Source organism: Oncorhynchus nerka, linkage group LG20 (genome assembly GCF_034236695.1).
Source record: "Oncorhynchus nerka isolate Pitt River linkage group LG20, Oner_Uvic_2.0, whole genome shotgun sequence".
Classification (NCBI taxonomy): domain Eukaryota; kingdom Metazoa; phylum Chordata; class Actinopteri; order Salmoniformes; family Salmonidae; genus Oncorhynchus; species Oncorhynchus nerka.
Window position 1 is genome coordinate 62,083,511 of NC_088415.1, and position 16,775 is coordinate 62,100,285.

A 16,775-nucleotide genomic window follows, 5' to 3' on the forward strand; every position below is an offset into this window, starting at 1 on the left:
TGTCAAATTCAATATACACCACGTGTCCAAAAGTATGTGGACACCTGCTTGTCAAACACCTCACCTCAAAATCATGAGCATTAATATGGAGTTGGGCCCCCGTTAGCTGCTTGAACAGCCTCCATTCTTCTGAGAAGATGTTGGAACATTGCTGCAAGGACTTGCTTCCATTCAGCCACTAGAGCATTAGTGAGGTCGGGCACTGATGTTGGGTGATTAGGCCTGGCTCGCAGTCGGTGTTCCAATTCATCCCAAAGGTGTTCGATGGAGTTGAGGTCAGGGCTCTGTGCAGGCCAGTCAAGTTCTTCCACACTGATCTCGACAAACCATTTCTGTATGGACCTCGCTTTGTGCACGGGTGCATTGTAATGCTGAAACAGGAAAGGGCCTTGTATGCCACTGTATGCTGTAGCGTTAAGATTTCCCTTCACTGGAACTTAGTGGCCTAGTCCAAACCATGAAAAACAGCCCCAGACCATTATTCCTCCACCAAACGTTACAGTTGGCACTATCATTGGGGCAGGTAGCATTCTCCTGGTATCCGCCAAACCCAGATTTGTCCTGTCAAGAATATCATCTATATTCTACATATTTATCTTGAAAGAGTATCAAATTTGGGGGCACATGATCATACTGTTGTAATCGTCGCCGTAATGATTCTGTCATTTGCCCCCTGCTACAGAGTCATTTGACCATGACTACCCAGCTAAAGCACATCGATACATTTGTGTAACTAATGTGATCAGTGTACTATCCACTGCATTGATGATGTGCAAAATGCCCCTTCGCTAACTCACTAATTGGTTTAGCGATTCATTCAAGAGGCACCCCGCCGTCTCGTCTGCAGTGTGTTCACTGCTACACGGTGTAGACCCAGGCCACGTCTCCATTCTCAACCCTTCTCCAGAGGTGTGCACCTGCGCACTCCACCCTCGTGGATTTAAAAGCATCCGTGGAAGCATTGGCTGGGGGGAGTTTCCACCGTTGTTAAATCTATGAGAGAAAGTGTGCAAGTGGGAGAAGGGTGGAGAATCGGGACTCTGCCCTATAATGTTGTATTCTAATTCCAAGTCTGTGTGCATTGGGTCAGGGAATGTGTGTATATAGTTTAGTAAACGTGTGTGTGTGTGTGTGACGTGTGTTTGTGTGTGTGTGTGAGACGTGTGTGTGTGTGTGTGTGTGTGTGTGTGTGTGTGTGTGTGTGTGTGTGTGTGTGTGTGTGTGTGTGTGTGTGACGTGTGTGTGTGTGTGATGAGGCTTGTGAATGTTACTTCATCCACACACGCAGGGGATGGAAAGAAAGGGAAGGGGTGGCAGATGGTGTGGTGCAGCCAGACTAGTCTACTCTAGACAGGCCTTCACACCCAGCCTCAGAAGACTAGAAGCAGAGACATGACAGGAGAACATTCTGTAAGACTAAAGCTGAGTGAACAGACAGACCAAAAGACAGATGGATGGATGAATGGCTGCATGTATGGATGCATACATACATAAAAACATATTGTAGAAATGCACACATTCATATTGCACACGTATACATTCATATTATAAATAGACACTGATGCATAGATACAGTAGATGGGTAAAGGCCTCTGTAAAGTTCAAAGGTTAAGCTTCCTTAGGTGCTGGGCTCCCGAACCAAAGTTCCTGTTGCCAACGTCTCGTATCTGGAGGGCCACTTATGACTCTCCATCTGGTGCCATCATGCCATCTGTCCTTTCCTCGTCCCCATTTAACTGAGGCGGGGGGGGGCGGCGCAGCCGCTATCTTCTCACGGCTAGCGAGTCCACTGACTCTACTTCCGAACTGGTATGGAGCAGGGCTAGCGGTAATCGTCCTCTCAGTAGGTTGAGGTATTTTCGTCTCAGGTGGATAACTTGAGTGCTTTAGTCTGAATTGCTCCAGAAACCTATGTTTACAGTTTAACTATTACAAAAACAGGGTTCTGGCAGTGCCTGCTATACTTTCATGTGGCTAGCCTAGCAAGCTACTCTGCAAATTTTTACTCTGAGACTTAAAAAAAAACACAGAATAGGGCGTAGGGACTTGCTCAACCTTTTTGTAAACTCTTCCAGGAGCCAAGAGGGCGTGAGTCACATCGTCCTTCTTCCCAAAGCTGGGAATATCACGCAATCATCCTCATTCCCTGCAGCGGTTGGTTCTCAAGTCTATTGTAGTGCGCTCACCGCGATGTGAACCCTGAGCATATACTGCAGGGGTTACCATGCCGTACCTAGAGACCCTGGCAATGCTAGCGTTTCCTATGCAGGGAGGGCTGCTTGGGGTTTTTGTGGATCTTTACATAAATCTACTAAATTTCTCGTGTGTGATTACACAGTTGGCATAGAGTACAGTGTAAAGCAGCAATCTACTGAGAGGACACAGATGGGGGGGGCTCAAATGAAACAGTACTGTAGTAGTACAATATATTTTGGTAAGACTTGATGATGGATGACATATGATATGATGCACTTTACGATGCTGTTTTATGATGCAGCATTCAGTATGTTAAAAGTGTATGATGGAATATATCAAGATGCACGCTATAATACCAATTCAACATGACCCGCAGTGTGGGTAATGTGAATAGATTTGAGGTGACGATATGGTACAGTCAAAACACATTTTGTGAAGAACGAATATAGGGAAGGGATGAGCTTTCAAGTGAACCACACACACACAAAAAAAAGCCTGTGTTGTGTGGTTTCTCCCTTGTAGTTATAGATCGTGCATGCCAGCTGATAACGCACTAGACCGGTCTCCAACGCTCAGTGACTATATGAGCCTTATTTTCTAGGCCTATCCTCTAGCAGAGGAAACAAGAATTAGATGTGACGTTCACCTACTTGGAGAGTTTAATGACTTAAGCATCTTCAAGCCCGCTCCCCCCTTTAGAGAGTTGAGCCCTCATGAATTAGTGAGCGACTGTGCATCACGGGAGGCCGCTGAGGGGGCGGCTCATATTCATGGCTGGAATGGAGTGGATGGGATTCTATCAATCACATGGGAACCCTGTGTTTGATGGGGTCGATACCATTCCATGAATTCCGTTCCAGGTATTACTATGAGCCGGGCCGTCTCCAAGATGACGAAAGGCTCTCCACCTTCATTCGCAGAGGCCATTTCATTTGACCTTTTTTCTCATCCTATTTTTATTTCTACTTCCCCAGGCAATATAAACACTGACATACTATTTCACTGAAATATTCAGCGAGTGGAGGGGAAACTCAAATGACATTTCTGTAAGATATGGCATGTGGACGGCATCTGTTTTCAGCGGTGGAATGAGCTCATTTTGGTGTAATATGGTCTTTTTATATATGGACGTTTTTTGTTTGTTCGGGATAGTAAAGGCTGTCCTGCTTCTGTTGCACAGGCCGTAGCCACGCAACCCGCTTAAAATGCCCCGCTGACTAATGTGATGTACTGTATAGTCCCGTGACCTATAATAGTGAGGCAAAGCGGGGCTTGAAATAGTCTAAACTCTCCAAGGTGCCGTCGACCTTGATTTGAAATACCACTATCCCTGTGTGTGTGTGTGTGTGTGTGTGTGTGTGTGTGTGTGTGTGTGTGTGTGTGTGTGTGTGTGTGTGTGTGTGTGTGTGTGTCAGCAGCGACAGATGGTTAACACTGACAAACCACCTACAGGTTATGTAGAGACAGGTTACTCACAGACACAGACAAGTGGATGGTTTGGGCCGACATAATCAAAATGCGGAGGGGAAGACAAAATGAGAAACATTTCGGTGTGGAGGCGATGGTTAGGTGGGGGAGGATGATGACAGGAGAGACCGACAGAGAGACCGGACGTACACTACATGACCAAAAGTAAGTGGACACCTGCTCGTCGAACATCTCATTCCAGGCCTCCCGGGTGGCGCAGTGGTTAAGGGCGCTGTACTGCAGCGCCAGCTGTGCCACCAGAGACTCTGGGTTCGCGCCCAGGCTCTGTCGTAACCGGCCATGACCGGGAGGTCCGTGGGGTGACGCACAATTGGCCTAGCATAGTCCGGGTTAGGGAGGGGTCAGCCGGTAGGGATATCCTTGTCTCATCGCGCACCAGCGACTCCTGTGGCGGACCGGTCGCAGTGCGAGCTAACCAGGTCGCCAGGTGTACGGTGTTTCCTCCGACACATTTGTGCGGCTGGCTTGCGGGTTGGATGCGCGCTGTGTTAAGAAGCAGTGCGGCTTTGTTGGGTTGTGTATCGGAGGACGCATGACTTTCAACCTTCGTCTCCCGAACACGTACGGGAGTTGTAGCGATGAGACAAGATAGTAGCTACTAACAATTGGATACCCTGAAATTGGGGAGAAAAAGGGGTAAAATTAAAAATTTAAATAATAAAATAATAATAAAAAAAGAACATCTCATTCCAAAGTCATGGGCATTAATATGGAGTTGGTCCCCCCTTTGCTGCTACAACAGCCTCCACTCTTCTGCGAAGGCTTTACACCAGATGGAGTTGGGCCCCCGTTAGCTGCTTAAACAGCCTCCATTCTTCTGGGAAGATGTTGGAACATTGCTGAGGGGACTTGCTTCCATTCAGCCACAGGAGCATTAGTGAGGTTGGGTACTGATGTTGGGTGATTAGGCCTGGCTCGCAGTCTGCGTTCCAATTCATCCCAAAGGTGTTCTATGGGGTTGAGGTCAGGGCTCTGTGCATGCCAGTCAAGTTCTTCCACACCGATCTCGACAAACCATTTCTGTATGTGCATTGGGGCATTGTCATGCTGAAGCAGGAAAGGGCCTTCCTCAAACTGTTGACACAAAGTTGGAAGCACAGAATTGTCTAGATTTGCCTTCACTGGAACTAAGAGGCCTAGCCCGAATCATGGAAAACAGCCCCAGACCATTAATCCTCCTCCACCAAACTTTGCAGTTGGTACTGTGCATTGGGCCAGGTAGCGGTCTCCTGGCATCCGCCAAACCCAGATTCGTCCGTTGGACTGCCAGATGTGAAACGTGATTCATCACTCCGGAGAATGCATTTCCACTGCTCCAGAGTCCAATGGCAGCGAGCTTTACACCACTCCAGCCGACGCTTGGCATTGCGCATGGTGATCTTAGGCTTGTGTGTGGCTGCTCAGCCATGAAAACCCATTTCTTGGAAGCTCCCAACGAACAGTTTTTGTGCTGACTTTTCTTACAGAAACAGTTTGGAACTCGGTAGTGAGTGTTGCAACCAAGGACAGATGATTTTTATGCACTACGTGGTTCAGCACTACGCGGTCCCATTCTGTGAGCTTGTGTGGCCTACCACTTTATGGATGAGCCGTTGTTGCTCCAAGAGGTTTCCACTTCACAATAACAGCACTTACATTTGACTGGGACAGCTCTAACGGGGCCGAAATTTGAGGAAATGACTTGTTGGAAAGGTGGCATCCTATGACGGTTCCGCATTGAAAGTCACTGAGCTCTTCAGTAAGGCCATTCTACTGACAATGTTTGTCTATGGAGATCGCATGGCTGTGTGCTCGATTGTATACACCTGTCAGCAACGGGTATGGCTGAAAAAGCAGAATCTACTAATTTCAAGGGGTGTCCACATATACATTTGTGTGTGTACCAAAAGAGCCTGTCGCAAGTCAGACAAAGATATTTCCTCCATCTCCCACACCTCACTCTCTCTCTCCCCCTCTGCCTCTCTCTTCCCTCTCTCCCTCCTCTTTTCCCATCCATCCATCACCCATAGGGGGCTTATGGGATTGTGGGCGTGCGCTGGACCGAGATGATTCCTCTCAATAGCAACCTTTCATGCTGTTTATCACCAGCCAAAAGCTCCCATGGGAACAGAGGGGGGGAGGGGTGCAGTGAGCCCCTGCCCCCCGGAATGTCCTGCCGGGATAGGTGGTGCTGGATTGTTCAGTTGTCAAGTTATTATCTGATGTGGTTTAGCCCTACAGTACAGTGGGCTATTTAGAATTTGGCATATTCAAATGTATTTTTTTCACTCAGTCAGAAAACAAGGAGGATCAAGACCCTCTTCATGGTATAAAAAGTCCTTTGTTGCTGTGGCATGTTGTTCAGGAGACCAGATTCTAAGAAGCCCCTGATATGTTTCGGTGTCATAGCCTTCGTTAGGGAGACAGGATGATGAAGGATGGTGCTCTAGTTTTCTCCTGAGACATTTGATATTAATATTCCATAAATATGTATTTTCCCCACCTACAGTACCCCTCTACCTTCGCATGCCCAGACATAGACACAGACACACACACCTCTGAGCTACTAAAATCAGTTGAACTGACATGTCCCTGCTACAGTACCTGTAATTTATCATTTCTCTCTCTTCTCCTCTCTCACTCGCTCTCCCTCTCTCTGTACCCCCCCTCTCTCTGTACCCATTCCCTCTCTCTCTCTCTGTCCTTCTCTCTCTCTCCTGCTGTACCCCCCTCTCTCCCTCTATATCCCCCTCCCTCTCTCTGTACACCCCCCTCTCTCTCCCTCTCTCTCTGTACCGCCCCTCCCCCCTCTCTCTCGCCCTGTCCGTATCTCTCCCTCTCTCTGCAGGTCAGGACCGCAGTGAGGCGGGGCTGATTAAGCGTTTCCGTGGTGATGGCGTGCGCTACAAGGCCAAGCTGATTGGGATTGATGAGGTGACAGCGGCGCGTGGGGACAAGCTGTGCCAGGACTCCATGATGAAGCTCAAGGTGTGCGTGCGCACGCGTGAGCGTCTGATAACGAGGGCAGTGCCTTGAACTTAGGAGAGGGTGGTGGTATTCACGTCACAATACGTTGACAAAATACATTGAAACAGTGTTGATTCAACCAGTTTGTGCCCAGTTATATTACATCTCTTCTGGACGATTTAAACCATGCTGGAGACATAGTGGCATTCCCGCACAGCCAACAGGCAAATCCATCTCCTGCTGTGATCCTCTCAAATCAGATGTAGTGTGAGTTGCTCCACATGTCCAATAACACAACAAGCAGGAGTCTTGTAGATCCACGCTGTGACATTTGAACAGTGACCTGCCTATGACTCCCATATCCAGCAGTCACTGCTAGTTACAGTCAATGCTCTTATGTCAATACAGGCATGCTGTTATCTAGACAGGCAGAGGAGGGGGATGGAGGGATGGAATAGAGGAGGGGAAGGGGTCTCTATCGAACTGCCTCTCTAAGCTTGAGGACTTAATCCACCAAATGGAGAAGCCGATTGTCGATTGACGACAGCCATAGACTCTCTCCACTATTCATTGGATCGCTCTTTGTTTCCCGCTCTGGAGAATGGGGAGGGAGAGAGTTTGATGGTTGATGTTTTCAAAGCGTCTCTGTATTAAGGGCTGAGGCGCCGAGCTTATGCTGAGGTTGAAGAGAGGAGAGGGGAGGGGGGGGGATATAGTGTACTGGTAGTGTACAGGGTCGCTCGCTCAACCCTCCTCAACGTGACTGGGGTTCCAGGGTTGTCAGACGTGTTCAGCGTTCACAATGAGGTTCTGTCTTCTTTCTCTTCTCACACAGCTTCGTTACATGAAAGACATGTCAGGCGTGCGTTAGCGAGGGAGGGTCGTGCCTCGGTATAAGTCTGAGGAACATGCAGGAAATGTTAATTGTTTCTGTAAGGGGGAAAAGCAGCTAAGATGCATGGGAACATCTACTTCAAAGGCTCTGTGGTTGTTCAGTCAGCAAGACGTGACGGAAGTGCCTCAGCGAGGTGTAGGTTATGGTCGGTCAGCAGAATATGTTCAGTCAGCACAACTCAAACTCGCTACATTGTAGTTTGGCGGCTTGTGTCACGAGGTGCAGGCAGCAGCAGCCTACTTAAGAAACCAGCCTCTCAAATACTAAACAATAAAAGACTGTGGTGAAAAAGAAAAACACTGAAGTGTTGAGAGAAGGAGGGTTCAAAAGGAGCAACATGAAAGAACGTTCTGTCCTATTGCACCTTATGTATCAGCTGCCACCCTCTTCCCTTCCCTCTTCCCCCTCTCCCTCTCCCCCCTGTCATATTTACCTGAGTAGTGAGTCGGCGGTACGCTGCTGTCTTTCGCGCTGAGCGCATTCCCCTTCATCGCCCTGTGTATCTTCCTCTCCTCCAGGGAATGGCTACGTCGGCGCGCTCCAAAGGAGAGCACAAGCAGAGAGTCTTCCTGACCATCTCCTTCGGGGGGATAAAGATTTACGACGAGAGATCAGGGGTGAGTGAGTGATGGGGCTCCACTGCGTAGCCGGGCCGCCAGGCCTGCCCATCGGCTGAGCTGAGTTACGCAGCCAGGCCTCAGCCCCAGCGGCACTGAACCTTTATAGGACATTCAAGTTCAATCGCAGTCATGTAGAAAAAGGGCAGCCATCTTGTGCGCCTACCTGGCATATGGTGCAGTTGACATGCCAAACGAATACGACAAAAGTAGATAGATATTAACATTGTGTAGGGTGTCCAATCAAAAACACATCTTTTGACCAATGGGTAAAAGAGATACTCCTCTAAGAAAACCAATCATCCAAATGGAGGCCAGAGGAAAGAAGTAGTAAAAAATCAGGAAAATAGGCTACCGCCATGGAACCCGTGGAATATTACATAAAACAATATGGAGGTAGGATTAATATCGGTTTTGCGACATGACATGTAATGTTTTCATACTTTAGTATGCGCTTTTCCTATAAATGCGAAATTCGTGTTATTTAAAAAATAAATAAAAGATCTCACAAAAACAAGTGTAGCCTATGTCTGTGAAATGTCAACAGAGAGCTGAGCGTAGAACAAACTTTTTTACTTTGGAACCCTCTTACATTTAATTCGGCTCGTATCATGCTAGTTTAGATTTTTGCAACCCGCGGAAACGACTTTGCATTGACCACCAAAACATGTACAATCCTCAAGTTGCTACGAGAAAGCGGCACTGCTCTGTCAACAGAGCCCAGTACTTATTATCGGATGTATTTTGTTACGAAATCTGACTTCTTGGATTTAATGTTAATGACATGTTAGAGAAAGACCTCACTGAATGATTCAGAACATGAAGAATCATTATTTGTCTTGGTAAAATCTATTTTATAACATAAGGATGTGACATTTCATCACCAAGGCACTTTTTCACCCACTCAGAGTGGAAGGATGCTCTACATTATGGTAAAAATGTCATCAAGCCTTCTAATTGGCTAGGTGGAAATGTCGCAACATTGCTTCCACCCATGTAATCCTTAGATCTATTATCCTGTGTAGTGTTGTGTCTTTTGGACTATCATTAATGTGAAGACTGTTATATTATCAAATCAATTCTCTAGGTGTAATTATTATGTGATTCAACTATTCACGTAAATATTAATTAACTAGGAAGTCGGGCACCACAGGAAAATGTTGTTTAAAGAGTTACTATTTCCTGAACTTAACTCTCTTCAGATATTTTCATATCTTATTGATTAGAGTCACTTATTAATGTATTATTACCTCATCAGTCATATTATGATTGTCGCAAACTCTTGGATATCTGCACGAACCCTAGCATAAATGATGAATCAGCGATATACCAATTGGCTAAATTAGGTATTTACTAACTAATTAAATAATCACACAGAAGTACATAAACACACACAGGATAGGTTATACATTGGTTACTAATATGATACAATAAAAAGTCCCTAGTGGACTAAACTGACGTGATGGCTTGTTACACCAAATTAAAAGGGAGGGGCAAGGAAGAAGGAGCAGGAGAAAAGACAAAGAACTCCAATATTGTACACACAAGAACTATGCTCATGGAAATGCTAATAATACTTTGCACATGAACAGCCGCTCATTTGAAAGGAATTGAAATTTACATATTTATGAGTGTAGGCCTTTGTTGTCTCTCTCTGTGATCGCCGGTCTGTCTGCTGGAGAGTCAGTCGACAGAAAGTCTCTGGTTTGTCCACCAGAGATCAAAGTCTTTCGTAGTTGTAGCTTGTTAAAATGGATACATCAGGTGTACCAATGGTCGTTCAATAGGGAAATGTTCTCCCGAATGGATCTTTCAGAGTACCATTCGGTCGTTCGATCAGTCGCGTTTACCAGACTAAAGTACTTAAACAGCTGCAGACTGAATGTGTAGTCTTTAGTTTTGTAGATTGCTTAACCATTCGTGACGTCCAGTTCACGCCTTAGTCTGCTTGGTCTATAGAGTGGTAGATTTCTTAACCATTTGTAACGTATTCAGCTGGTGCTGCACGTAACTGTTCTAACGTACATTTTGTCGGAAGTGGGTTTTATACACTTCTGGCAAAAGGGGCGTTCCATGACGCCGATGTAATGTCTGTGCTCATGTGAGCGTGGCCACTGACTTGGTTTAGACTTCATATGAAAAACAATTCTCTCATTTAGAAGGCTAACATCACATTACATCTTCTCACAAATAGTTTCATATACAGTGGGGAGAACAAGTATTTGATACACTGCCGATTTTGCAGGTTTTCCTACTTACAAAGCATGTAGAGGTCTGTCATTTTTATCATAGGTACACTTCAACTGTGAGAGACGGAATCTAAAACAAAAATCCAGAAAATCATATTGTATTTTTAAGTAATTAATTAGCATTTTATTGCATGACATAAGTATTTGATACATCAGAAAAGCAGAACTTATTATTTGGTACAGAAACCTTTGTTTGCAATTACAGAGATCATATACGTTTCCTGTAGTTCTTGACCAGGTTTGCACACACTGCAGCAGGGATTTTGGCCCACTCCTCCATACAGACATTCTCCAGATCTTTCAGGTTTCGGGGCTGTCGCTGGGCAATACGGACTTTCAGCTCCCTCCAAAGATTTTCTATTGGGTTCAGGTCTGGAGACTGGCTAGACCACTCCAGGACCTTGAGATGCTTCTTACGGAGCCACTCCTCAGTTGCCCTGGCTGTGTGTTTCGGGTCGTTGTCATGCTGGAAGACCCAGCCATGACCCATCTTCAATGCTCTTACTGAGGGAAGGAGGTTGTTGGCCAAGATCTTGCGATACATGGCCCCATCCATCCTCCCCTCAATACGGTGCAGTCGTCCTGTCCCCTTTGCAGATAAGCATCCCCAAAGAATGATGTTTCCACCTCCATGCTTCAAGGTTGGGATGGTGTTCTTGGGGTTGTACTCATCCTTCTTCGTCCTTCAAACACAGCGAGTGGAGTTTAGACCAAAAAAGCTCTATTTTTGTCTCATGACCTTCTCCCATTCCTCCTCTGGATCATCCAGATGGTCATTACCAAACTTCAGACGGGCCTGGACATGCGCTGGCTTGAGCAGGGGGACCTTGCGTGCACTGCAGGATTTTAATCCATGATGGCGTAGTGTGTTACTAATGGTTTTCTTTGAGACTGTGGTCCCAGCTCTCTTCAGGTCATTGACCAGGTCCTGCCGTGTAGTTCTGGGCTGATCCCTCACCTTCCTCATGATCATTGATGCCCCACGAGTTGAGATCTTGCATGGAGTCCCAGACCGAGGGTGATTGACCGTCATCTTCCATTTTCTAATAATTGCGCCAAAAGTTGTTGCTTTCTCACCAAGCTGCTTGCATATTGTCCTGTAGCCCATCCCAGCCTTGTGCAGGTCTACAATTTATCCCAGATGTCCTTACACAGCTCTCTGGTCTTGGCCATTGTGGAGAGGTTGGAGTCTGTTTGATTGAGTGTGTGGACAGGTGTCTTTTATACAGGTAAAGAGTTCAAACAGGTGCAGTTAATACAAGTAATGAGTGGAGAACAGGAGGGATTCTTTTAAAAAACGAACAGGTATGTGAGAGCCAGAATTCTTACTGGTTGGTAGGTGATCAAATACTTATGTCATACACTAACATGCAAATGAATTACTTAAAAATCATACAATGTGATTTTCTGGATTTTTGTTTTGGATTCTGTCTCTCACAGTTGAAGTGCACCTATGATAAAAATTACAGACCGCTACATGCTTTGTAAGTAGGAAAACCTGCAAAATCGGCAGTGTGTCAAATACTTGTTCTCCCCACTGTATATTCATATACGTTCCCCCACATTTGGATGTGACCCTGACGACTGGGAAATAGATACATTCAGAGATACAGTTATGTTGTCCTACCGTCTTTAGTTACATCACAAATTATTAACAAATTCCACAGGATTGTTCTTTAAATACCCACGGACCATTCCAAATGTCTGAAATACAGAAATACTGTTTAATTATTCAACCTTTTGATGTTACCGTACTGCAACGCCTTTCTCTGTGGTAACAAAGGGATTTAAAGTTAATTTCTGAGAGTGAGAGAGAGAGTTTTCCTGCAGGTATTTATGACCATCATTAAACTGTGGAGAGAGAGTGAGAGAGAGGCGGGGGGCTATGATCCCCCCCCTACCCCCCAAGGGCACGTCATGACAGTAGATATAGTAACATCAGTGTCTAGGGATTAGGGGCTAAGGGTCGATGTGGAATGTAGAATGAGTAAACTGCTTTGACTTAACCTGGGCCTGGCCTGCTGTATGATGGCTACTGTCGGATGATAAAGACCTGTCTGTTATAATGACAGTGTGTATATGAGTGATATGATATTATCCCCTTCCCCCTCATCACCTCCCCTGGGGGCCCAGAGACCTGCTGTCCCCCACACAACCCCCTCCCCCCCGTTCATCACCACTATCCACTAGGCTAATTAGCCCACAGTTCCACCCCTAATCATCATCATTGCTAACTGCTAGCCTAATTGTCCCATAGCTCCACTTCAACTGTCATTAAAGGGAAAAAAATGCATTACGCAATACTGTATATAGACCCGTTCCACAAGACAACTCATGGTTGGATATTTGATGACTTCCATTTTTATTTTCGTTGGATAGTGGTGCCACCCGTTATTCGCCACAAGCCCTGTCATTTATCAACAACAACTAGATAATACCCCTCATTGAGCCCCGTAGTGTGTGTGTGTGTGTGTGTGTGTGTGTGTGTGTGTGTGTGTGTGTGTGTGTGTGTGTGTGTGTGTGTGTGTGTGTGTGTGTGTGTGTAAGCCCTACCCCCTGACGCTCATCACCACATGCGGCTTCTGTAATTTTGTTTGAGAATCATCGTCCCCCTAATGCCCTTTCATTTTATAAACTGATTCCCCCAGCAGCACTTAATTTACCCAACTATCGTAATGGTAAAATACAGGGCTCTTTCAGCAGGACGAGGCGTTGCAGAACATTCGGATAGAAATGTGTCATGCAGACAAGACACTGTTTACTGTCAACTAGACTATAGAATATTGTCAGCTCTAGTATGTTCCATTTCTCTCTGCCATGTTCTTATCAGTCCACCCCACTGAATAAGCCCGGGTTTAATTTCTTAGTAGCTCATCCCCGTTGCTCAAAGCTTATCAACGCTGTTAGTGGAGCAGCAGGTGGGAGTAGATGAGTGACAGCCCAACTACTTTGAGTACGTGTGTGTGTGTGTGTGTGTGTGTGTGTGTGTGTGTGTGTGTGTGTGTGTGTGTGTGTGTGTGTGTGTGTGTGTGTGTGTGTGTGTCAGTTGTACTTTTGAACCAGGTGTTCAGGGCTGCCCACGCTCTGTTGACGATGCATCTTTTTGCATATTGCACAATACACAACAATATCATTACCCCCAGGTTAGACAAATCTTCCAAATAAGTGAAAAAGGGTTGTCTGATCTGTGCACATACACAAGCACGCATATACACACACGGACACCCACACCCTAATCGGCCGCTGTTCAAGCAGTAAATGTGTTGCGCCTCCTATCCCACTGAGACATGTGGGAGCTGGAAATGAGGAGAAAAAGGGAAGAATGGCATAAGTGGTAGTTATTCTTGTCAAGACTATTCCCTGTCAACAGTTAGACAAAGAAAGACTAATGCATTTACATTTGCTTTCCCTCATTCTCTGCTGCGGTGAATCTGGAGCACAATATTGCCGTAGTATTAGAATTAGTAAGAAGCTGTAGCCTACTTACCGTGAACTCCGAGTTCACTCCCTCATTTTGAAACAAAACATTCTTTAAGAATTGATGAAATTCATTAGAAATGTATAGTGTAGAGCCAGGAGTTTTCCTAGACAGGTCACATGTCTGAAAAAACTCCCAGATCTAACTAATCTATAAAATCAGGACCTTAACCCTACAGTATCCAACATGGGTCTCCAAGCCCCCTCCATTTTGTATGGTCCATTTCCTCGTCCTGACCTGTCACTTCCTCTTCCCTGTTTCGCAGGTCTACTACATCACTTCCTAACTCCAACTTATGTCACTTCCTCCCTGTGTGTTCAGGTTCTGCTGCATCACCACTCAGTGCATGAGATCTCCTATATCGCCAAGGATACCCGGGACCACCGGGCCTTCGGCTACGTCTGCGGGAAGGAGGGACACCACCGGTTCGTGGCCATCAAGTCCGGCCAGTCGGTGAGTCCAGGACCTGAGACCTAATGAGGTGTAGTAGTCAGAAAGAGCTTTACAGCCAAAGTTACAATCAATCAACAAGTTTCAAATGCAACACATAGTGTTGCAACAAGGGAGCAACCGTTTGTAACACAGTTGAAAGATTGTCAAATAGGAAGGACTCTGCTTTTATCCTTTTAGATATTTGCAGCACTGTGTAGTTGGGATTGCGACGTAAGTGTGTGTGTGAACTACGTGTGTGTCGTCTGGAAGATGAAGGTGTGTGCTCCTCTTCCTTCACATCCCTCTCTCCCTCCCTGACAGGCAGAGCCCCTGATCGTTGACCTGCGCGACCTCTTCACACTCATCTACGACATCAAGCAGCGCGAGGAGATGGAGAGGAAGGCCCAGAAGGACAAGCAGTGTGAGCAGGCCGTCTACCAGGTAAATAACAACAAGAAACAACAACAGAACTGTTACCATGGCCGTTATGCACAATGGCCATATTAAGTGTACTCATGAGTATAGTGAGAGATATTAGAGGAAGGGAGATGACGCGTATCCATTGAAGAAATTGGTTAATATCTGTCAAAGTGAGCGTTCCCCCCCTCTTGCGTAAGCATGCTTTCTTGCTTAGCCTAGCTACCAGCAGGCAGAGATGACTGCTTCACGCGCTTTGAGTACGAGTCCAGATCTCGGCTTGGGCTGTGACTGCAATGCAAATGATTTAAGGTGTTTTGAGGGATGTTATAATGCCACTATTTTTTTTTATCTCGAAACATGACTTTCATGCATCGAAAGACTCCTGTCAATGTAAAAGGCTTAATGTAATGTATAACTGTGTCCACAATGGTATATATTATTATGTTGGAAAATGTATACAGTAAATCAGACATCAGGTTAAGCCGAGGCACAATAGGTTAAGACCAGGCACAATAGGTTAAGACTAGGCACAATATGTTAAGACTAGGCACAATATGTTAAGACTGGGCACAATATGTTAAGACTAGGCCCAATATGTTAAGACTAGGCCCAATATGTTAAGACTAGGCACAATATGTTAAGACTAGGCACAATATGTTAAGACTAGGCACAATATGTTAAGACTAGGCACAATATGTTAAGACTAGTTACTCTCCACTGTGTTCCTAATAGAAAACGCCTGTTTTCCCCTAAGCCAATGGCTGATTGCTCACACCTGATGCCCTTGCATGCTCTTTTGTTCTCGCTCTTTTCTTCTCTCTGTACTTCTATTCCTCTATCCATGGTCTTGCTCTATTCTCCTCTGTATCCGTCTTCTTCTTGTTATGTAAAACGTTCCTTCTCTTCAACCATCACGCAGACCATTCTGGAGGACGAGGTGGACGATCCAGTTTACCAGGTACGTCGCCACACGACACGCGGCCCATCAGAACTAGCGATGAAACCCCATGGGACCTTTTTCGCTCTAGCTTCTACTGACGACAGTGTTTTCACGTGATTCATTCTATGGAATACGAAACAATTAATCCTTAATGTAAATATCTGCCGCTGATCTGCTTGAATTAATGATTCATGATATCCTAAACCATCTCAGTAATACGCAGTAGACCAACCATCACAGTAGACGGTTTTGTTCAACCATTCGACTCTCCCATTGCAGTGTTGTTGAACCATATCTTTTCAGTTGACCTGTGTATATGTTCTGATTTTCTTCTAAAGACCTATCTGACCCTGACTGGTTGTTCTCCCCTTTTGCTTTTGGCTGAACCTGATACTCTACTCTGTTGCTCACACTGAATACAGACAACACTAACCCTTACTCTGAATGCTAATGTTCAGTGGATATGCCCCAACTCATTCCAAATTTCTGTTGTTTGCCCCTTTAGCTTTTTCTGCCCCCCCCCCCCCCAAAAAAAAAGTTTTACTTTGCAATTCTGTAGTAGTAGTGACTGTTTTCGTTTGTTTTGTTTCGAATACAAGAGTCCAATGACTGTGGGCAGAATCCAAACTTGGGATCCGTGCCTGTAACTAACTCAGACTTTCGTGTAAATCATCTAGGTTACAAACGCGGATCTCGAGTCAGGATTGGCCCCTCTGTGTCTAGGTGGTAGTGGAGAGGTGGAGCAGTATTCTGATGAAGTTGGTGGAGGGACCTCTTCAGTACCTGGAACTACTGCCTGACCAATTACTGTGCTCTCTCCTCTTCCTTCTTCACTCTATCGTCTCTCTCTCTCTTTCCTTCCTTGTTTGTCTCCCTCACACTCTTTTTTTCTATCTCTTTCTCCGTATTTTGTCTCTTATTTCTCTCTCTCTTTCTCGCTCTCTCTATCTCTTTCTTTCGATCGCTCTCTCTCTCTGTTTCCGTTAATCTCGACATGCTCCATCCCTCTTGGCCCCGCCCGCTACTTCTGTTGTAGTACATTGTGTTTGAGGCTGGACATGAGCCCCTCCGTGGCCACCAATCAGAGGAGAGCGTTTACCAGGTACAATACCAA

General features: G+C 45.7%; 1 protein-coding gene across 1 annotated transcript in view; it reads left to right on the forward strand.

Annotated features, from left to right (window-relative positions):
- Positions 1-16,775, forward strand: part of LOC115102915 (uncharacterized) — a 42,491-nt gene that overhangs the window by 6,977 nt on the left and 18,739 nt on the right. The window contains 6 exon segments of the mRNA XM_065006077.1: positions 6,512-6,651; positions 8,044-8,142; positions 14,191-14,322; positions 14,623-14,742; positions 15,641-15,679; positions 16,698-16,763. Coding sequence (XP_064862149.1) covers positions 6,512-6,651; positions 8,044-8,142; positions 14,191-14,322; positions 14,623-14,742; positions 15,641-15,679; positions 16,698-16,763 — 596 coding nt within the window.